The 22148-nt window shown below is 41.3% G+C and overlaps 1 protein-coding gene across 4 annotated transcripts in view; it reads left to right on the top strand.

Annotated features, from left to right (window-relative positions):
- The window catches only part of DCAF6 (DDB1 and CUL4 associated factor 6), a 76163-nt gene that overhangs the window by 34201 nt on the left and 19814 nt on the right, over positions 1-22148 (top strand). For 2 of the 4 annotated variants that reach the window (XM_071564093.1, XM_071564122.1), the window contains 5 exons: positions 10180-10239; positions 16945-17050; positions 19480-19595; positions 20344-20427; positions 20599-20917. In XM_071564093.1, coding sequence (XP_071420194.1) covers positions 10180-10239; positions 16945-17050; positions 19480-19595; positions 20344-20427; positions 20599-20917 — 685 coding nt within the window. The remainder of the gene's footprint in view (positions 1-10179; positions 10240-16944; positions 17051-19479; positions 19596-20343; positions 20428-20598; positions 20918-22148) is intronic. The other 2 variants (XM_071564103.1, XM_071564112.1) reach the window with 2 other exon arrangements.

A 22148-nucleotide genomic window follows, 5' to 3' on the forward strand; every position in this document is an offset into this window, starting at 1 on the left:
CCCTGCACATCCTCAATGGGACCAGATATTTTGTAGTTACCAAGGGATCACAGCTGTGGTTTAAAGGCAGAGTAAAACATCAACTGTATAGATTTGTCTGAGAAAGAAATTTGGAAGGGGATCAACCAGTATTGTCATTTGGAGTAGAGATAAAAATCTTTTGCTTATTTATTTAAACTTACTGTTCTCTTCATGGAGTGTCAGTAACATCTTGGCTTCTCCCACTGTCATTTGGCTTTGAGCAACATCAGTGCCATGGACAGCAGAACCTGGGGCTGACAGTCAGGAATTAGGGAATTCCTTCAGGAGGAACCTCCATCCTCAGCTTTTCAGTCAGCAGAGTTGGGTTTTGGCTTCTCAAAAGTATCTGGGTAGACAAGGCTCACCTTCCTTGACATTCCTGTACTGGTTAATAAACTCCACTACTTATTGATATTTAAGTTTGTATATCTTGAAGAAATTAATCTGTATTTAATACAGACTTACATTCTTATTGTGGGAAAAAGAAGAAAGTGTGTCCCACTCTCAGTGTCAGAAACTAATCTGGGTGGTAAAAGAGCACCTTATGCCTTGATTTGACCTTTTCCACCTCAATGCAGGAAAAGATGCCACAGCCTTTAGAGCTGAATATTTGACTAGAATTTAATTAGTATCAGAGGCTTTTAGTCACCTATGTTTTTACTAGTCAGCTATGCCATTGAAACTAGAGAGCATTTTGGGAATTGTGATGCATTTTCCAGCCTGCATTTTAAGGACTCTGTGGTGACCAGAAAAATATCTTTTTCTGAATCTGCCTGAATTTCTAAGTAAAAGTTTATTCTGCTAGCATGAAGTTGTTATTTCTTAATCCAGCTCTTCTCTGAGAGCATTTCCTCTTTCCCAGTGTTACTTTGGACTTCAGACTCCCTGCATTTTTAGTTTTGAAAGGGATAGTGGTGGTGGTTTTGTTGACAGATAAGGGTGTGTTGTAAAGGTGGATGCCTGGGGAAGCATTTTGGAAAATAAAAGGAAAGCAAGAGGTTCTCAGCCTCCATTTTGTATGAAGTGGTGGTAGATAAAGTTTCAATGTTGTAGCAAATGAAGAGTGTGGTTGCAGGGAATGACTTCTGTAGAATCAGAGCATGGACTCCTAATCCAGGCTTGTGAACAGCTTTCCATGAATCATTTCTGTGGGTTCCTGGACTGAGCATGGGCTCTCCTGGGAATCCTGCCCTTAGAACAGCAATCCCTCTGCACAAGGATTGCAGTTCAATGCACTGTTGGTGTGATATTCCCAAAAACAAGCCACGTGCTGAGCTTTGGAGCTTCTGCACCTGAATCACCTTTTGAAAACAGTAAGACACAAAGTACATGTTCAAAATAGAGTCAGCACCAAAATGGGTCAGTGCTAGAGCTTGGTGGGATAAATCTCTTTGTCTTCTGTCCTAGAAGTTGGAACATTTGAGTGAGTTGCAAATAAACCACAAGATCAGTGCAAAATCTCAGTGGCCTGTTTGTCAGGGCATTTGAATATTTTTTTTTAATTATGAGGACAATGGCTGGAGATTTTCATGTTTGTCACTAAGGAAAAATATAGCAGATTTATTTTCTTGCTCTGCTTGGACCATTCAGTGGAAGCTTTAATTATTTTTTACATTAGTTTTAAGATGCTGATGTTTTAAACCTCTAATAAACATCAGATACAACAAACAGTAAAATGTAATAATTTTTTCCCCATAAATAAAATTCCAGATACACATCTGGAAGGGGATGCAGAGGGGCAATTGGCTAATTAGTACAAATTAGCCTAATATGTGTTCTGATACAAGGTAACTGCTTCTCAACTTCGAATGGGAAAGTGGCAATAGCTGGTTTTTATTTATTTCCATTTCTATTTCCTCACTCCATTCGCTGGCAAAATAAACATTTGCTTAGATATTCTGAAATGTGTTAAAAGGTGTCATTGAACACCTTCAGGACAGGAGTTATGTCTTTACATTTTGAACTGTAGTTCTTTCACACCTGAAATTGTAGCTGTGTCTGCACTGAGTGGAACTGAACCAGCAGCAGATACTGAAAACACCAATTTTAGGCATCACTGAAATTTCCTTAAAAGCATTTTCTAGACTGTTTGGATTTCTAATTTCCATAAGCATTCATGGGACATGAAAACTATTCATAGCACATCTCTTTGATGTGCTTCCTCTCAGGAAGTGCATATTTTTAACCATATTTTGTTATACCTACCAACCATGAAGTGGCAGGATGTTTTTCCCAGGAATGGCATCAGACTGGGGACATCGGCGCTCAGGACCATTCCATACTAACTGGTGCTTGCCACTGACTTTTCAACTATTGGATTTTCAATTTGGGTTTGTTTATAAAAGAAAATCTACAATTTGTTTGCCTCACTGTGTGGGTAAGAGTTAGAGACTCTTTGCCAAGCTTTTGTTGGCATGAAATCCTTCATGCCAATGTCCTGCTCTCTGGCATTTTAACATTGCAGTTTGGTTTCTTTTCCTTTGCACATTGCCTCAAACCTGCAAAATATCTCAGAGTGCTCTTGATACAAATCCTTTCAGGATAGGTGTAGGCAAGGAGTTCATAGCAGAACTAGCCAGAGCTTTTGCTGTGAATGTTTGAGCCTGAATTACCTTCTCTACCCTCCCGTGTCCTGGAGGAGGAGAGTTCAGCAGTGGTTCAGGTCAGTGTGCTCAGTTCCTGCTCACAGAGACACAAACTGTGCTGTAGGAGGAGAGGCCTTTGCTGGACAGCACTTGTGGGGATGGAGAAAATCTGCAGAGAGAGGGAAAGAATAAAAGATTACTTGGACATGGAGTTTTATGGCAGTTTGGAAAAACACTGTTTATCAGGCAGCGAAGTGGTACATGCCAAAACAGTGTAACTGAGAGATGAATAAAGACCAAATGATGCAAACAGTGAGGCCTCTGAAGATGGAACTGAGGGAATAATCTATGAAGAGGATGACACTAAGAATTGCTTATGATCCAATAAATCACTTTCTCTGTAGGACCACTTAGCAGTGTTTGCAGACTGAATCCCCATCCACTGGGAATGTCTGCAATTAAAAATGAGCTCATGCTACAGTTGGGTGGGTTTGTTGGTTTGTTCAGCTGTTTTTCTGCCACCTCTTTCCACAGTTCAAGTTTACTTTTGGCACTGGTTTATTTTGATCAAAATTGTGCCTTTCCTTTTTTTTTTTTGCCACTCAGGAAGCTACCACATTAATTTTGGGAGCTTACCTGTTTTCAGGGACCCACAGTTCATAGTTTTACACCCCAAATGTGCTCATTTGTTCTGTGTGTTAGGAACGAATTGTTCAGTGTTTGCTTTGCCTTGACTCAGTCAGGCTGAATCTATTTTTGTTAAATAATTCTTTATTAAATTGTTTAATTGTTGGAGATGGGGAGGGCTTTGCATTGAATGACACAAATCCTGAACGTTTAAGTGCTTTTTTGGGGAGAAAAACCAATTTCAATATTCTATTTCATAATTCCTGGATGTTAATAAATTATTCACATTTTTTCCCCACGGTGATTACAATTAGCACCTGTTGCTTCTCCCTTCTCTCTGTTCTCTACACTGTGTGTCCCACGCTGCTGTTTTTCACACCCTTTCATGTTTCCCCTGCCTGTTCCCAGAGTTCCTGGGCCCCGAGCTAGCAATAATCCGTAGGGGGCTGCAGCGCCTGAGGCTTAAGAAGGCAGAACAGCAGAGGCAGCGGGAGCTGGCAGAGGGCTCAGCACCACCACAGGCACCATCCTGCTCTGCCCAGTCCTGCCCTCAGGGCCCCCCACAGCACCCTCAGGCAGCAGGTTGTGCCTCGCCCAGGTGTTTCCAGCATAGCTGTGGTTTGTGTTGGCTGAGATGCTTCTCCTCCACACCAGGGCGGTTTGACGCCTTTGCTGCTTGTCTTGCCTTGCATGTGGTGGGGTTTGAGCATCACAGGGCCAGGGAAGGAGCTGCACTGACAGGTGGGATGGGTCTAACATGGTTGGGTTAAAGGATGGTGGATGGACAAGGTGTTCAGGTGCATGGGGTCAGGTGTGTGCAATGTCTGTTGGAGCAGCTCAGCAGGAAATTGCTGTGTCCTGAATAGAGAATAACAACTATCTTTTGAAATCTTATTGTGCTGTTAATTGTGTCCAGAAGTGACATTAAAGACTTGGCTTTGGGTGAGCAGATATTCTAAATCAGAGTGACAGTTCAGGGAAACAGAATTCTGGCACTCTTGTTCTAAATCAGTGACAAGTCAGTAAAACAGAATTTTGGCACTCTTATTCTAAATCAGAGTAACAATTCAGTACAACAGAATTCTGACACTCTTGTTCTAAATCAGTGACAAGTCAGTAAAACAGAATTCTGGCACTCTTGTTCTAAATCAGAGTGACAATGCAGTATAACAGAATTCTGACACTCTTAAGTGCTGTGGTTTTACAGTAAGTAGAGTGAAAATACTTAAACATAAGTCCTCCAAAGTGCTCTCCTTTGAGCAGAATGACTTTTTATTTTGCCATTCTCTTTCTCTTGTTTCATTGAGTTAAAAGTTATTGCAAGAAAGCCTCAGATATGTTTCTAACAACATATTTGAGAAGGTGAGGGTAGAAGCATGCCTAGGAATGCAGAGGCAAACCCTCAAGCACCAACTCTGCCATGGCACCATGTGAAGTGAGTGAGCTGCATGTGTGTGAAAAGCAGCAGGTTTTGGGCTGAGATGTCCTGCCTGGCAATGTTTCTTCTGTGGGTGAATTCTGTGACAGTTGAGATGTGGCTGAATTACTTATTCCAAGGATTGTGTCAAATTCTCAGCTGTGCTGCGTGGCCCAGTCCATCCCTGTATCTGGAGCCTCACAGAGCAGTTTGATGTAACAGTGGCTAATCCTCTAATTGCTGAATTTTGACTAACTTTCTTCACTAGAAAACTCTGCAGTGAGTTTTCAGAATGCTTGGAAACCAGGAACTCCTGGAAGGATATGTGCTTATCCCAGGGATGGCAACCATGAGTGCCTGTTAGCTGCAGGAGAAGAACAGGAAAAACAGTGTCCTTGCAGTTTCCTACCAGGAAAAAACCAACAACAACAGCAGCAAAAAAATCTACTGAAAAGCTACCAGTGTTTGCCTTTTTTTAGCAAACTGAACATCAGAACCTTACTAACTCAAAGAGAAGTATTGGTAGAGGCAAAACGATAACTAAAACAGTCATCAGATCTTGATCTTCCATTTTCTTTTCAGAATGGCTTAAAAGATCTTTTGTTTTAAAACAAAAATTGCTTCCCATTGAATTGAGGTTGGGGACAAAGTGGTTCCAACCACACCTGTAAATTTTCACCTGGAGGTTTGTCTCTGAATATTTTACTGCCTCTGAGGTGTGTGTTTGGCCTGGGTTTCACTTGGTATGTCTCACCCCTCTCTTTTAGTGCTCCTTCAAGAATGCAGAGTGATGTTTTCCCTCCCAGTTGCCTGTGGGCCAACACTGTGAAGGATTCACAGCTCTGGAGGTTTAAGCTGAGCAGTTGCTTTGTCTGGGAGTCAGAGTGTCCTGTACTAAGTCTGGACTTCCATCACAGCCTCTTGGAGTTTGGAGTTTGCACATGGGTGGAATTTTTTGCCTTCGGTGGAAGATTTAAAATGAGGAATTCGAATTTAAATATTTAATTTGTTTGGTCAATTATTCTTCAAGAAATCTGATAAAAGATCACATTGCCCTTTCCTTTCTACTTGTATGTGTAAATACAAGAAATTCCTGTTGCACTTCATCAGCTTCTGTCATTGCATTCCTCCCTCCCCTACTGTGGGAGGGAACAAGTGAAGCTCATTTCTTTGGCTTGGGGAATCCTTTCCATTGGTTATTTACTTTATAAGACTTCTGCACTCTGGACATGGAAATATTCTCTGACTTGTTCATTTCTTTTTATGCAAGTTATTTTTTTTTCCTTTTTCTGAACTCCCAAGATGTATTTTTGGAAGTTGTGTGTTCACATCTGTTCATTTGGGAAAGCAAAGCTGCAGATTTTTGGTCTCTTGTTCTCCATAAACACAGTTGGTTTCTCACCCTGTGGTAAGTTGACATTTCAGAAATAAGGTGGGAGAAAAAGGAAGTTGTTGGTTTGGTGGTGTTGGAGGGTTTTTTAAATAATAAATTGCTATACAGAAACAGTATCTATATTTTTTTTAATCTGCAAGGTTGTCTTTGTCACTCTGTCATGAGGCAGATGTTCAGTTTTCAGGCACGTATTAGTTGGGAAATGTCAAGGGCTGAAAGCTTTTAAGGTTGAGTAGAAAATTAGGCTGTGTGGTGGTTATTCTGCCTCCCTGCCTAAGGACTTGTGGTAGTTCCATGAGGATTTGTAAGCTCTGTCTGTAGTAATTAACCTTCATTGTTTAGAAAAATATGGTTAGAAGTTTGTTGTTGAAAATGAAAGGGAGTTACCTGAGTGTGTGACACTGGGAAAGGTGGTGCTTCCTCAGGTGGCAGAGACTTTGTTTCAGTGATGCCTCTCATGAGCCCTGTGAAATGTTGCTGAATTCTGGATGCTGCAGCTCTCAGGTCTGCTTTGTCTTCAAGCCTTTGCTTAGTATTGAATGGATTCATGGTTTTTTTGATAGCAAATGGTAAATTTTGATAGCTGTGGTAAATTTTTTATTTGTTTATTGAGGATTTTTTGTTATATTCTTTCTCCCACAAAGCTGATGGTATTTTACTTACATTTTTGTGGCATTTCACAAGATTTAGATCCTGGGCAGTGTTTAAACAGCAGCATGTCTGTGCTAATGCCACCAACAAAGCAAGTAAACCTCTCTAATGTGTTGTTTGGATGTGCCAGGTGTGCATCACCATTACCTGCACTGCTGCTCCTTTGGAGGACTTCTAGGAAGTCAAAGTTGAGAAGTTACAGCAGCATGGACCAGCCAATCCTGCAGTGAAAAAGAAAAAGTATTGCAGATCAGTGGGCATTAAGGGTTCCTGTAGTGGTCAGTACACAAAATCTTACCCACAAAAATTCATGTGAACCTTTCTTTTCTCAGGAAAAAGATTTGATTTAGGCTGCATTTATTGTAGAATAAAAGATATATAGATGTTGCAGAACCTATGCTGCTAATTGCCTTTTTTTTTTAAATCTTGTGTTGTTCCACAAGTCTATGGTCAGTGTCTTTAAGGCAGAACAGAAACCTTCATTTCTGTGTTAAAGCTTTTGGAGAAGAACATGGGAAGAACTGTAGTTTTTCTTACTAGATTGTTTGCACTCCCTTTGAACACTCAGATGTAGAAACGTGTCTGTTTGAAGGCCAGAGCTTATTCACTGTGCAAAGCACTTATTCATAGTTGCTAGCACAAGTATTTAATTTCTTAGATTAAAGTCCACCTTATGTGTTGTGTTTGGGACTTTTAGAACAGGTCTCTGTGCTTCAGACCTGACTGACCCGGAGTAAGTGATAGAAAGAGGAAATGTTTTTAAACCAGAACAACAAAGATGACATGCTAATATTTTGATGGAGTCAGGTGCTGATTCCCCAAACTACAGCAAGATCCTTCAGCATGTAACTGACCTTAAAATTATCTTCTATTTTCTATTTGAGGTTCCCCAAATTTATGACTCTTCAGTTCCCTCTGTAAGTGGTGCTCCAGTTTAGAGTGTACTGGTGACATTACAACCAGTGGTGAACTGCACTGGGATGCAGACCCAGCCTGGGAAGGCTCAGGTAAGAGTTTGGATTTTTGTTTGTTTTTTTAACTATATGGCACAGTTTTGGTAATACTTTTTTTTTCCAAAGCTTTATAAGAAATTATGAAAGTATTTTTTTTCAGAATTTTTACAAAACAAAGCCATATATTAAAAAAAGAGGCATTTACCTGAACTTCTCTAGGCTGGTTTTGTGGTTATGGTTATCCAGACTGCAGTGCCACTTCCAGGGGTGCTGGTGATCTGTGGCTTCAGGGAACTTGGAAAAGGAAACAAGTGAGTTTAAAATTGCCACAAACTGAGCTCTTTTAACTGTGTTAATTCAAATGTTTAGGATATTTGTTTAAATAGTCTCTTATTACAAGTGAAATGCATTCATAAAGTTGTATGAAGACATCAAGGTAACAGTGAGATGTGGGAGGTTTAAGCCTGTATTGGCATGGACTGCCCAGAAAGTTTCATTTCCACTTTGTGATTCAGTGATGCACATGGTAGAACACTTCCTGTTGCATAGTGTGAGGTGTTAATAAAATTAGAAGTGCTGGTAGGGTTAGTAAATGTAGTTTCTTATGTTTCTAATAAAACTATGTTAGTTCAGTCATATTTCTTCTGCTCCTCTGGGTCTGAGTTAAAGAGCTGATGAGATGAGCTTTTCCAGGCCTGTGGAAGGTTTGGCAGCCTTTTAAACCAGGGCAGAAGACTGAGGGGAAGGGCTGGAGTGCAGGAGCAGAGCAACACTGGGCACCACAGGGTTGTGCCATGCCCAGCTGGCAGCACAGGCCCTCCCTCCCTCTGGCACTTCTGACACAATCCCAGCCATGACCTTTGTCACGGGTCAGAGAGCAGAGCCAGGGACTGACCCTGTGCCAAGTCAGCTGCAGTACAAGGAGATCATCTCATGGCATGAGGCATCAGCCTTTTGCTCTGATTTACTGTCTAAAATGTGGTTTACTACTCCACTGGAAAAACTCCACTATAAATACTTCTCTCCTAATTTAGACATCACACAGAGCACACTTTGCTTTGCAAAGTTAAATATATGAATGTTACAAGTCTGATCCTTAAGAGCTGCATCCCATCTGAATCCTGATGGTAAACTCTGTGGTCTGCCCTGGGTGTGTTTGGTGCCAGGTGGGGCAGGGCTGGACCAAGGAGACAGAACAGAGGCAATTTTATGTTCCTGAGTTACAGAAATGAACTGTGTGAGCCCAGTTACCAAAACCAGCCAGCTGCCAAACTGCTTCAGCTCCTGTGGGCTCTGTTCTCTGCTCCTTCCCCCTTCCCTGTGCTTGGGCATCAGTGTGAGCAGGAACACGCTGACTCTGTTGCACCAGTGGCTGGGAGGGGAGTGTTGCTTGAGGGATATTCAAATCAGCTTGACAACTTCATGGCTGTTCTACAAAATAGAGCACACTGGTGATGCTGGCCCAGACCTGGAAGGAGCTCCCTGTAGAGGAGAGTGTGTAAGCTCATTGCTTTCCTTGTAGAGGATTTAAGTCTCTGCTAAAATTCCTGGAGCACGCTGTGATGTTGATGGACTGTGACTCAGTTTATAATACAGGATATTAAATCCTTTTAGCTTAGGATGAATTTGTTTATAACAGGAGATTAGCAAGTGGAACCAAAACATGACAGTCTAGCCAACATCTTGGAAATACTGCATTCATTTCTGTACATCAGCTCATCTTGAGATAATACAGAAATATGATCTGGTCTTCAGGGGTGACAAGGCAAACAGGCTCTCAGAGATACTGAATGTTGCATCTGTCATGTGTCTGCACAATGAATGCAGTGCTGGTGGTAGTTATTTACTGGCAGTGACTGGGGTGAAAGTGCACTTAACTGCTGGGGGGTTGATTATTTTATTTATTTATCCATCTATTCCTGTGAGTCATTTGGTGTTTTTATAAGCCTGACTGGTGTGGTGCTGTGACAAACCCATAGGGCTTGTCCTGGGTCCTGAGGTGCCTCAGAACAGCATCTGGGAATGCAGAACTGTCAGACTCACACAAGTGGGGTGTATTTTGGTGCTCTGACGCTTTAAAATATTATTATTAAAGCAGTATTGAAATATTGAAGGTGCTGGTATGCCATTGAGTATTTTCTGTTGAAGTATAAATATTCTGCAATGTACATTCAGCACGTGGTTTGGAATAACAGTGTCATTTGGCAGTTGGAGCAAAGGCTTTACAAGTCATGACTTCTCAGTGTTAGAAATAGGAAGAACAGAGTAACATCCTTGCTAATGGGCAGGCATTTTTAATATCAAGGTCTCAGCAAGCTTCAGGCTGTCCAAAGAATAAATCATGCCTTGAAACAAGTGGCTTTGCTGCTGTTATGCCCAGCAAATGCACTTATGGCTGGCTGCTCATGAAACAAACCCAAAGCTTCCTTATATTACTGCTTTTTTTTTACTTTGAACTAACATATGATCGTGACATTGCTGTGCAGGTCTCTGCTGCTTCTGTTTTAAGTTGAAATCTCATTTTTGTTTCAGATTCTCCTTCTGCAGTGGTTAACAAACAGCTTGGATCCATGTCACTCGATGAGCCACAGGGTGCGTGTGACAGGAGATGTGCTATCCCAGCCCTAGTGATTGCAATGCTTCCTTTGCACAGTGCCTCTCATGATGAGAAACAGGCTCAAAATGCTGTTCATCTGCATAAAGTAGAGTTCTGTAAGCAGATCTGCTGGAAACTCATTAATTATTGAATTCTCATTAGGAGTAACGGAGGAAGGTTAATTGTTGTTTTCCAAAGCCATGCTATGCTCAGTCCTTAATGCAATTACTGCAGTTCAGTGTGGGTACAGTAAATGTCTCATGTGCTCTACTCACCTTCAGAATCATTTTCTAAAATGCAAGTTAAAACTGATTCTTTGAACATTTTTGTTTTTTCCTGAATGGTTCTGCTTGGATCAGAATGCAAATACCAAGACTGAAATAACCTTTAATCACAGAAAGCAAAATTAGTTTATCTTGCAACCTTAAGAGAGATGTGCAGCTTTGTTACTTTGTACTTTGAGTAACTGAGGAGCACCTGTGGCACTTGGGGCATCTTAACCCTTGTCCTACACCTCTTGTGCCAAACCAGTGCTGGTATTTTTGTGTAGGATCACTACCTGGGGTGGGAAGAACCCTTGGGAGCCTTCCCTGTGCCCACTGTGCCTTCCCTGTGCCTTCCCTGTGCCTTCCCTGTGCCCACTGTGCCTTCCCTGTGCCTTCCCTGTGCCTTCCCTGTGCCTTCCCTGTGCCTTCCCTGTGCCTTCCCTGTGCCTTCCCTGTGCCTTCCCTGTGCCCACTGAGCCTTCCCTGTGCCCACTGAGCCTTCCCTGTGCCTTCCCTGTGCCCACTGAGCCTTCCCTGTGCCCACTGAGCCTTCCCTGTGCCTTCCCTGTGCCCACTGAGCCTTCCCTGTGCCCACTGAGACTTCCCTGTGCCTTCCCTGTGGCCACTGAGCCCACTGAGCCTTCCAAGTGCCCACTGAGCCTTCCCTGTGCCCACTGTGCCTCAGCCTTCAAACTGGGAGCACTGAACTGGGTCCTACATGAACCAATGTCATCTGCAGAGAGCATTTGTGCCTGAATAATTAATGAGTGATAGATGCTAATTTAACAATAGATTTCCATACCCTCTGCATTATGCTGACTTCCATCTCAAAGCCTGTGTAGGGATTTAATAGCTCAGATCCCACAAAAGAGCTGGCTGTTGTCTTGTTTCACATTCTAAACTGGAAAGCCATTTGGAAATCCACCTCTGAAGAGTGGTCTGTGTGGCAACTGTTAGAGTTTGGTTTATTTTAGGATGCCAGAACACTGGGGGGAAAAATCAAGCTGTGTTTTATATTGACAGAATAAACTCATTTTGTGGCATTATACTTTGTGATGAAATAGCCTTAAACCTCAATGTGTCAGTTTGCTAATTATTCATGGTTCCATAACCTCCATCAATCCAATAGTCAGGTTTAGCTGGAAAACTTGCTTATAATTAGTGGCCAAGTTATACCTTCTGTTATGAACACAGGATAACACATTATCTGATCAGAGCAGAGTAACCCAGAATTGACATTAAAACTCTGTGTGTTCACTGAGCTTCTCACAACTGTGAAAGTTTGGGAAAACTTAAATTGTTCTGGGAAGTTGTGAATTAAGCCCAACTGACAACAAAGATAAACCCAGAAGTTTTGGTCCTAGAAATCAGTTCCCAAGTTTGTGTCACAGCCTTCCTCAAGCAGGATCAGTTGACTTAAAAGCTATTTTGTATATTATTTTTGATTGCCTAATTGTAATAACTCACAGTTTTAATAGACTCTTTAGGGGTTTTCCTAAGAGTTTTTTTTCTGTGTTTAAGAAATTACTTGAACTAATGTGAAGAGATTTCCTTTTACAGAAGCACTGCATGTTTTTTAATAGACAAAAAACCCTCCCCAAAATGCATTTATCAGTACACCAGTCCTTCAGTTATTTTAGGGCAATATTTTGATGTTTTGTTGGTAGATAACGTTACTTCTAATTTTGAAAACAAGGAACTTGAAAAAGGAGCAAATTTATTAGGAAATCTCTTGTCTAAATGATAACCAGAAAGAGTAATTTGCTGATGTCCAGTTGGATTTTTGAAGTTAAACTGCATTAGTTTTGCTTTGTATTTGAACAGAAATCTCAAAATAATGTTAAATAGCTAAGGAAGGAAGTCATAACAGCTCTTTTATATAGAAATACCTTTTCATTCTTATTCCTGTCTTTCCTTAATTTAGTCCTGAATTAGCTGTGTCCTGTTGGGACAGTCCCTCTTGTTGCTATTTAAGACTACTTTGGGTTTAAGGCCTTGTGATACTTACTGCAAACATTTATAATGCCATCATTCTGACAGTCCAGCAGAAGCTCTGAGTGACTCCTGCCTGTACCAAACTGGTTGCAGTGACCTGCACTGGATTTTTTTAGCTTTTGGAGGTGTTTTGGACTGTGCTCAGAGCAATGGAGGGTTGGCTGATAGATCTGCTGCAGTGTCAGGACTTTAAGTGCAGCCTGAACTGGAGTGAGCAAAGGGGGACCTGAGGCCAGGGCTGTAAATGTGTATCCCACACCATGGAAGTGCTGCTTCCTGCAGACACAGGGGCCATGCTGTTCACTGACGTCCAGGCACTGGTGTGAGGGTTTGGTGCTCTGTTGTGGTGATGTCCCCACCAGGCTGCTCAGGGCAGCTGGCTCAGGACAAGCAGAGTGCCACTGTGGAGTTCCTGGGACCATGTTGGCACGTGTTGTGTCCCAGGTGGTTATCTCAGGTGAGCTGGGTGAGCGTTGGGGTGCACAGGGAGCTTTCCAGGGAGCTCTCAGGTAAAGGCTCAGGTCTGTCAGTGCAGTGCCCCACTGCAAGGCTCAGGCTGGTCTGTCCTGCCTCTGTGGGAAGTGTAGTACCACATCTGATCAGCATAGGGGTCATCTTGGCAAAGAAATTTTAAGCCTTGGGCTGTGGATTAGGCTGGTCCAAAGAATTACTGGATTTTTCAGTCTTCCCTTACACTGGCTGGTATCAGTGTAAAGTTGTTCAGTCAGAGTTCCTCACTAGATAAAGGAATCTCCACCCTCGCCTCCAAGTTCAGCTGCTTCTGATGAGGTTTCATGTGTTGAGCCTTCCCAAGGAATTCCTATTTTCTGAAATACACCAGCTTTTTTCTCCTCTTTGGATCAATTTTTCTCCCTTCTGAAGAATATCTCTTTGCTCTTCACACAGAATATGGTGCTGTATAGGAATTATTTTGGGATATTTTTTCATGAGAAGTCATCTGTCCTCTTCTCATGGAGCTGCCAATAGACTGATGAATAGGACAGCATTTGAGATGTATGAAACCAGCTTGGAGTTCCTCAGTGTTGGTTAACTAGGAAATGCAATCCATAAGCTTGTCTGTGTGCACTTCACAGCTGAGAGCCCCAGTCTTGGTGGAGTTACACTTGCACAGGTTTATTTTCTAAGGCAAAAAGTGTGTCTGATGGTTTTGTTTTCAGTTGTGCAGTTTGGTTTTGTGGTTTGTTTTTTAATGTAGGGTTATGAATGAAATTTTGTCTTTGGTTTTAAGGGTATTTTAAGGGAAATTTTGTCTTTGGTTTTGGTAGTTTAAAAGTACCTTCTTCCTGTAGGCACCTGGAGATTGGACCATTTCAAGGCAGTGTGCTTTAGGACAGGGCTGGTTTTGCAATAAGACTCTAAAGTTGTTGGTAGCATCTTTAAAGTGTAATGTGTTTGGCTGTAAAATTAAGTGAAGCTTCAAGGCATTTTTGAGGAATTTGAAACAGAGTTTAGCATTGACAAGCTACAACTTCTGCTTGAATCAGTTTGTTACCCCACTAGAGCTTGCAGTCAGAAGTATTTGGGGCAATAGGTGTGCCCTAAATCACAGCAGCTGTACAACTTTCCCTGCCCTCCCCTTCCTTACCAGAGTGAAGGAGTTCTGCCCTGGTGGGATGATGAACACAGCGGAGAAACAGAACAGTGCTTCAGATCCAGGCAGGCTTTGGCAGTCACATCCTCCTGTCTGAAAACAAAGAGTTCGTGACTTGTGGGGTTTATGTGGCTTCTCTGAAAGTATGTTCAGTTTTGTACTAGGCAAATTCATTAGTTTTCCTCAGAGGCTCCCATTCAGCTCTCATTAGCAGTGTAAGTTTTATACAAAACATTGAAATACACAACTAATTCTGTGCAGTTTATTACCAGAGTGTTGTCTCATTTGTCTTTTAGAAAGTCTCTTGTTCTTAGTAGTGTCTGCATTATGTCCTAGAGCTACTTTAAGGAAGGAACTGACCCAATCCCAATTGTAGCTCATGTTGTTGCAATGTAAGCAAATGCTGTTACTCAATAGGGTTTAACAGCTGTTTCCAGATATTTGCACAAGTAACTTCTCAGTCAGTGCCCTTTTTGGGTAAGTCTGCAGCAATTCTTCCAACCTTTTGGGTGTGAACGAATACCAGCATTGCTCCAGAGTGAGCGCAGTGAGATGCATCGTGGTTACATTTTCAGATGCGGAGATTTTAGCAGAGGAAAGCACAGTTATGATGATGTGATCTGAGCTTTGTAACACCAGCCTGGTGTTCATTTATGCTCAGTGTAGGACAGCAGTGCTTGGTTGGCAATATAAGTGGGGTTGTGCTGCAGCAAGCGAGGCACAGTTACAGTGCAGTGGCAGCACAGATGTTGCTCAGTGGTTTCCTGGACTAGTCCCATCAGGAAGTTGTCCCTCTTTATCTGGGTTCCCAATCCCAGACAGGGCCTGTCTGTACCTGTTCCAAGGGAGCCAAGGAATTCTCCAGCTCTGTCCCTTTGCCTCTGTCAGTGTCAGCTCTGCCTTGGAACAATCAGTATTTGTGCTTGCTTAGGGAGGGATGTTAAAGAATCACAGACTATTCTGAGTTGGAAGGAACCCACAGGGTCATCGAGTCCAACTCTTAAGTCAATGGCCCACACAGGGGATTGAACTCATGACCTTTGTTATTACAACCAAGTTTTAACCAACTGAGTCTGGCCAGACTTTTGTACCAAGAGATGTTTGTTGAAAAAAAAAGAAAACACCTGTTTCGTTAAGCAAGAACATGACATTTTTGTTCAATATCTATACAAGACTATAAAATATTTTCCTACATTGTTTTTTTAGTTTATTTCAGGAACTGGAAACGTTGCTTTTGGTCAGTTTTATCCACTGACAGGACTGCAAGTAGAACTTTTATTTTAGAAGAACTATGAGCTTTTCTTTGCATAGAATGAGGCCCATACCTTGTTCATAATGAGGATCATGGTTGTAATTGGTTAATTCTCTTTCACATAAAAACATTTTATTTTTTTCTTTCAGGGTTTCTATGGTACTTTGGGGGGTTTTTAATTTCTCTTCAGAATATGTAGAAATAATAATTTAAAGTTCTTTGGCACAGTTGATCACTGCTCTGACCCTGTGAGTGAGCTGCTTGTCAGCAGTTTAAAAACAGGAACACTGATTGTTAGGTTAAATTCTTATTTGCTGTTTCATAGTTACTATAATTTAGTTGTATCTTCTAAAATAAGTATCCTGTGGCAGTTTTGTAGCCATTACTGTTATGATAATAGCCTTTTTAGTGGGGAAATTTGTAGGTTTGTGTTTGAACCACACATTAGGCTTTAGTGGATTGACACAAAGATGATGTGAAGCTTTTACTTTATTACACTTGTCAGAGTGCTGCCAATACTGCAAGTGTATTTATAGTCAAATTCCTCTGTTCTGTAAACCAAAGAAAATGCGGGATGGTTTTGTCCAAGTAATCCTGAGATAGAAAGCTCAGCATTCATGAAAAGGCTGCAGAGGCTGCTCAGTGGCCACTTGGATGGTGCCTGATGCTGAATAAACCCTCCCACCTGAGGGAGTGGCACCTCTGCAGGAGGCTCTCCATTAACTTGAAGTATTGCCCAGCTTCCAGTGGGAATTGTGCCACGTGTGTGACAGGAATTCTGCTCATGGATGTGTGTGATGAGCAGGTCAGTCCTGGAGGGGCTCAGCACCAAACCCACCCATGCAGCAGATCACTGACTGACCTGTGGGGTTCAATCTGAGTCACTTCTGTTGCTTTGGGACATGGGGACTAGTTTGTTTTGCAAGTGCTCCCCTTCTGCTTGCAGTTATTGAAACATGAAAAGAGTTTTTTAAACATGAAGCTCTTGGAACATGAATTTACAGTGTTTTCTGAAGCTCTTGGAACATGAATTTACAGTGTTTTCTGACAACTAGCTGGCAATTCACAGCAGATCTCAGGGTGCTGGTACCTGTCTGGATTCTCAGTAGGCAACACAGTAAAGGGGATGGTGATTTTTCTAGACCACTGATTGTGTCTGGATCTCATCATCTTTTTCATGTGTATTTACTGAGGCACAAAGACTGAACAACATTTCAAAAAAATTATATTCTTCTGATGAATTTGATAGGAAAGGGATCTGCTTATTAATGATTAGATTGTGTGTACACACAGCTCTCTGCAATCCTGTTTCCTTGCATGCTGAAGGACAGCATCCCCTCTGTTTGCTCTTATAATTAGAACTAATCTTAGACTGTTTTTCAAGCATTGCAAATCCTGTGTGTTGACTCTGAAACCCTTTAACTCTTTGCTTGGCCTGTAAGAGATCTTAAACCAATACTGTCCATGTTTCTGCTCCTTTTGGCTTTGTTAGGATGACTGAATGAACCTTCAGAACTGTGACAGCTTTGTGTGTGTTACTAATTGCCCTTCCCACTTTATCCCCCCACGTTTACAGAGAGTGACAAGCCCCGAGCAGGGACGGGGGAACCAGTTCTGAGTCTGCACTACAGCACAGAGGGAACCACCACAAGCACAATAAAACTGGACTTCACTGATGAGTGGTAAGAAGTTCCTTTTGGTTTTGGCTGGTTTGTGATCAGCACTTATCAATAACACTTGTCAATAACACATATCAATAACACATAGCTGTAGATAAATTATTTTCCATATGATTTATGTCTAGTTTTAGGTGTATATAGACAGTATGAAATGGCTGGAGTCCACAGTGCATTCAGAACATGACAGCCATACTTCAGCATGAAATTTATACAAGAGGGGTTTTTGTGTGTATTTACTGTGAGTCTCTTTAATGCAAACATAATTTGAAATGTGCTATTTCCATCAAACCCTGGCATAATATCAGTGTACTAAAGCAAGGTAGTGCCATGCTGGAAAGGTGGGCCAGGGGCTGCTCCTTATGTTTTTATTCTCTCTGCTCTACCAGATTTTTCATATTATATTTTGCAAATTAGTCTTTCTGTGGCCCCGTTCCTGAGTTGTAAAACACTAAAATTAGTATTTCTGTGTTTAAGGAGTGTTGATGAATATGGACTGCTTAGAAATTACAGTGATAACATCCTTTTCAGATAATAAACTCACTGTCTAATGACCTGACTTACTTGGTTTAATATCAAATTCTGTCAGTAGAGCATCTCAGGATCTCCCTAAATAACCACAATCCTTAATTTATTTCACTTCTATTCCTTTCCTTATGTGTTCAAAATTACTGTAGAAGGCAGTAACTAGAAGTGCTTGCTGGCATTTGTTACTGCAGAGTAAAACAAAAACCACAACCCAAACACATTTAGCTACTCTTAAGTGCTGTGGCTTTAAACATAAAATACACACTTTGATTGCTGCAGTTTGGAAACTTTAGACAGTGATTCATAAGAATGAAGATTTTGCCTGTGTGAATCTGACATGCTCTATTTTGAGTCCAAATCCAGCAAGCTTTGAAAAAATCAGTTTTGCTGTAAGGTTTGTAACTAATTCTTCATTTAGTTTTGCAGTCATATCTGTGTGATGTTTTAGGCTGAGCTGATCTCACAAGATAAATTAATAAAAGTGGACAAGGTGGGCAGAGAACTTAACGGGGCTTTGGTGGTGGGTTTCTGGCAGAGGCTCAGAGAAGGGTTGTGTGGGGAACAGGGGACAGGGAAATGCTGCCATGGAAGTGGAGAGCAGCTTTAATGTAATGGGAGCACAGGGGGTGATTTTGCTCTCTCAAAACCACCGTCTGTGTGTAACTGGTGGTGTGAAATGTAACATTGAAGTCAAAATTAAAGCAAAGTAATAAGTGAATGAAAATTGAGTGTTGAGCTGGAAAGTAGATTCCTAAGAGCCAAGAAAAACCTTAGTGTTTAGATCAAGTTTATAAAATGAGGCATGAAATAGGAAAAATCCTTGATTTAGTGTCTGGCAGTACCTTCTTGACTTAGAAGAAATGCTGAAAGGACTGGCAAAAACTTCCCTACATTATCCAGAGTCAGTGCAGCAATGACACGAATGAGCAATGAATATTGCTCAGCAACATGAGTCAAAGCTCCCATTTAATTTAAAAATGAAAGTATTGATTCCCAAGCACTGGATTCTCAAGAGCTTAGACTAAGCATGATTAGTGCTGCTTCCAGCAATGTAGATATAAAATATTTGCTAATAACAGACACAGGTGAGAAGAGGTTTGTAAGAGACAGTCTAAATTCCTGAGAATCATCCTTATAATTGTCAGAACTCAGCTTTTTTTCTGCTTTTGTCCAGTGATTTGCCTCAGTTTGAGGCCACATCACAGATGTGGGACAGCAGAGACACTGAGAGAGCTCAACAAGACTTTGCATTTCCTAAAGGAAGATCTTTTCTAGAAAGCCTAAAAACATTAGTTTTGGTGACACTCAGGACAGCATTTTACATATTTTCAGAGGAATCATTTTCTTTACTGTAAACAGAAATTGGTGTTCCATAATAGTTATCTAAACTTGAATGGGGAGTAAATGTCAAATACCAGCTTATGGTAAATCTTGAGAAATAACAAACCCTTGAGAACTGAAAGTCCACACCTCAAAAGGCACAGGAATTGTAATTAATGGTGAAGGACCTGGAGAGTTTCATCGAATCAAATTTTTTAATTGAATGGGATGAGATTATTTATTAGTGCTCAGCTGATAGCTTGTCATACCTCTGATAAGTGTGCAAATAGTGAAAAAGACTGAATCCTTCTGAGTTCTCACAATATTTGGAAAAGCAATGGAGAAATTCTTGAAAGGTCAAAAAGAAAGGTAGGAAGGAGAGAACAGGGCTCTGTGATGCAGGTGAATGGTGGGATGAGTGGCCATGGACATAAAGAAAGATGATTTGGGAATTGCTGTGGAGGTTGTTGGTGCTGCCAGGAGCTGTGGAACAGAGCAAAGATGATGGTTGTCAGTCTGTGCTGCTGCAATGATCTGATCTATTTACAGTGATCTAAGTTGTTTTCTTTTCACATGCACCTTGGCAGGAGCAGCATAAACTCCAGTTCCAGAGGGAGTGGAACTCACTGCAAAACTGAAGGCCAAGAGGACTCGGTACAAACAAAGGCTTTGGATGAGTCAGGGCCTGAAGGGGAAGAAACAAGTAAGACAGAATTATTTCTGTAATGCTGAGGCAGAAATTCTGCTCTCACACACATGCACTGGAGGCAGAAACAGCCAGCACAGAGCAAGGGGTTTTTTAGGAAAGAAAAAGTCACCAACCTGGGATAGTTGTAAATAAATATAAACAAAATTAACTTCTTCTGTCTGGGGTTCTAAAACCATTATTATTTTTTATTAAGGGCATACTGTGCCACAATTTGTATCAAAAAGCAGAGCAACTGCAATTTGCAATCCTAAGTGAGTGCTTAGTGTTTTGTTGTATTTCTTTCAAGCTCTCACTGCATTTTGTTACATGTGGCTGTCTTGCTCAATTCATTGCCAGAAGGGCAGTCAAGTCAAAGGACTGGTTCCAGAGAAATGTTTTTTTTAAAATACCCATTAATAGAATGATAACTTAATTTGTCTTCAGAAATAATGGCTCTCAGTAAGTGACCATCCATACCAAGAGTATTAATGCTACTCAAGTTCTCACAGCATAGGGTGTCAAGTGTGTTAAGGAACAAGAAAGAAATCGTTTTTTCTTTGTTAGAGTATTGACCTGGTCAACTAGACAGGTCCATGCATACTGACTTCTCTGTGACTGGTGTCTGACATCCCAGTAAAGGGACTTTTGAGGGGATTGCTTTGGTGGTTTGACCCAGGAGTGCTGGTATCCTTTGTACTTGCTTGCTTTATAGATGTGCACCTAAATGAAATCGTGTGATTGACTCTTAAGTTGTTTAATTCAGCAGTTCCTGATGAATCTCACAAGGAGGATGCAAGTGCTGAAGAACAGAAAACTACAGATGAAGCTGCAGAGACATCAGAAGCAAGTATGTATCTGTACTCTTTCAAATAGTTATAGGAAGAATTAGAGGATGAAAACTAGATTTTCAGTATGAATTCAGTATGCACAATTTAACTTCTGTGACCATTTCCAGTGTCTTCTAAAATAGACTATAATCATCAGTAGTGGACTTATTTTCCCCAATATTTTCTGTTAGCTGCATCAGATAAACCTGGTCCTGACCATCCTGGAATTCAACCAGAAAAAACTGGCCCCAATGCTGATGCTGCCTCTGGGAATGTGGAGGAAGAAGCTTCCTGTGCAAACAGCATGAGCCAGGACACTTCCACCCCAAGCACTGAACCCACTGCCAACCTTGCTGCAAGTGATGCCCCTCAGTCTCACCCAGAACCCTCAGGGCTTGCCCCTACAGAGGAGGCCTCCACACGGACCTCGGCGCTGCAGGAGACCGACGACAGCGACGATGACCCTGTGCTGATCCCCGGGGCGAGGTACCGAGGGGGGCCAGGCCACAGGTGAGCAACCCCTCTGCTGCTGCTTGGCAAAGGGCTTTGGCTTTTGTGTGTTGGTTTGATTGTTTGAATGACAGATCCAGAAACTCATATCCTGAATTAAAATGAGCTGTTCTCTGACAAATAGCCAAGAGCTTGGTGGCTGAGTCTAATTTGCCTACATATGAGACATGTATAGCTGTATTTTCCCTCCCAGCCAGGCAGGCTCTTACAGATCTAATACCTCTTTGTACTTATTTCTTGGCTGCTGGATGCCTCAGTGCTGAATATTTGCAGTTTACTTTTTATTATCCTCCCTGTAGTATGGAAAGTTCATAAATTTGTGTACAGGATACAGGGACTTACGTTTTCTTTCAACTATAATGTTCTTACTTTGGCAAAGCAAGTGCTTTTAACTGCTGTTGTTGAGTAGTACAGAAATTAAGACTGATGTGTTCAATTTTTCTCTGAAGGAGAAATTATAATGCTTTTCCTTTTGTTGGTTATTGAATATTAGTGTGTATGTCAGTAAAAAATGTAGCCTACTAGTTGTTATTAATAAAAGACATTTCGTAAGCTTTGTGCTTTTTTACAAATATAAACTGTTGTACATACTTAATCATTCAGTAAAAACTTAGGTCCCAATTTGGTATTCTTGGTTTAACACCTTTAACTAATTTCAATTATTGGAATTTTTAAAGCTGTAATAAGTATTTAAGCACCATCTCTGTTTTTGTGAGATGTAAGACGATGCCTTTCTCACCAGTTTCAGGTGTTGTGTAGCCTGGTGTCAGACGCCTGAGCTTTGCCCCTATCCTGTTCAGTGTCTTGCTATCAATTCCTTATGCCAGCAATGCCAATTCTCTCCAGGAATTTACAGTATGTATTCATTAGGAAATCAGGAAGAGTTTATCAGTTGTGTATAGAGAAAGTTCTGAATAATTTTCAGTGAAAAGTCCTAAGCCACCACATTGTCAGCAGTGACAAAAAGAGCAGGCAGTGGTTGTTTATTACCAAGCACAAGTAATTCTGCTCACTAAATGACAGTTTTTATGGAGAAGCCAATATATCCAGATTCTGTCTTAATCCATTAGCTTCCCATGCAATGCTAAGCAATTGGAGGTAAATATGGAATGGCAGAAATAATTTCCACTGCAGAGCCAGGGTTCATTATGGCCCAGTGATGGAAGAGCAGGCTATGAAAGGCTCTGCAATTTTAATCCCATTCTATTTTGGAGCAGGAGTCACAGCTTCT

This window comes from Pithys albifrons, chromosome 1 (assembly GCF_047495875.1).
Source record: "Pithys albifrons albifrons isolate INPA30051 chromosome 1, PitAlb_v1, whole genome shotgun sequence".
Taxonomy (NCBI): domain Eukaryota; kingdom Metazoa; phylum Chordata; class Aves; order Passeriformes; family Thamnophilidae; genus Pithys; species Pithys albifrons.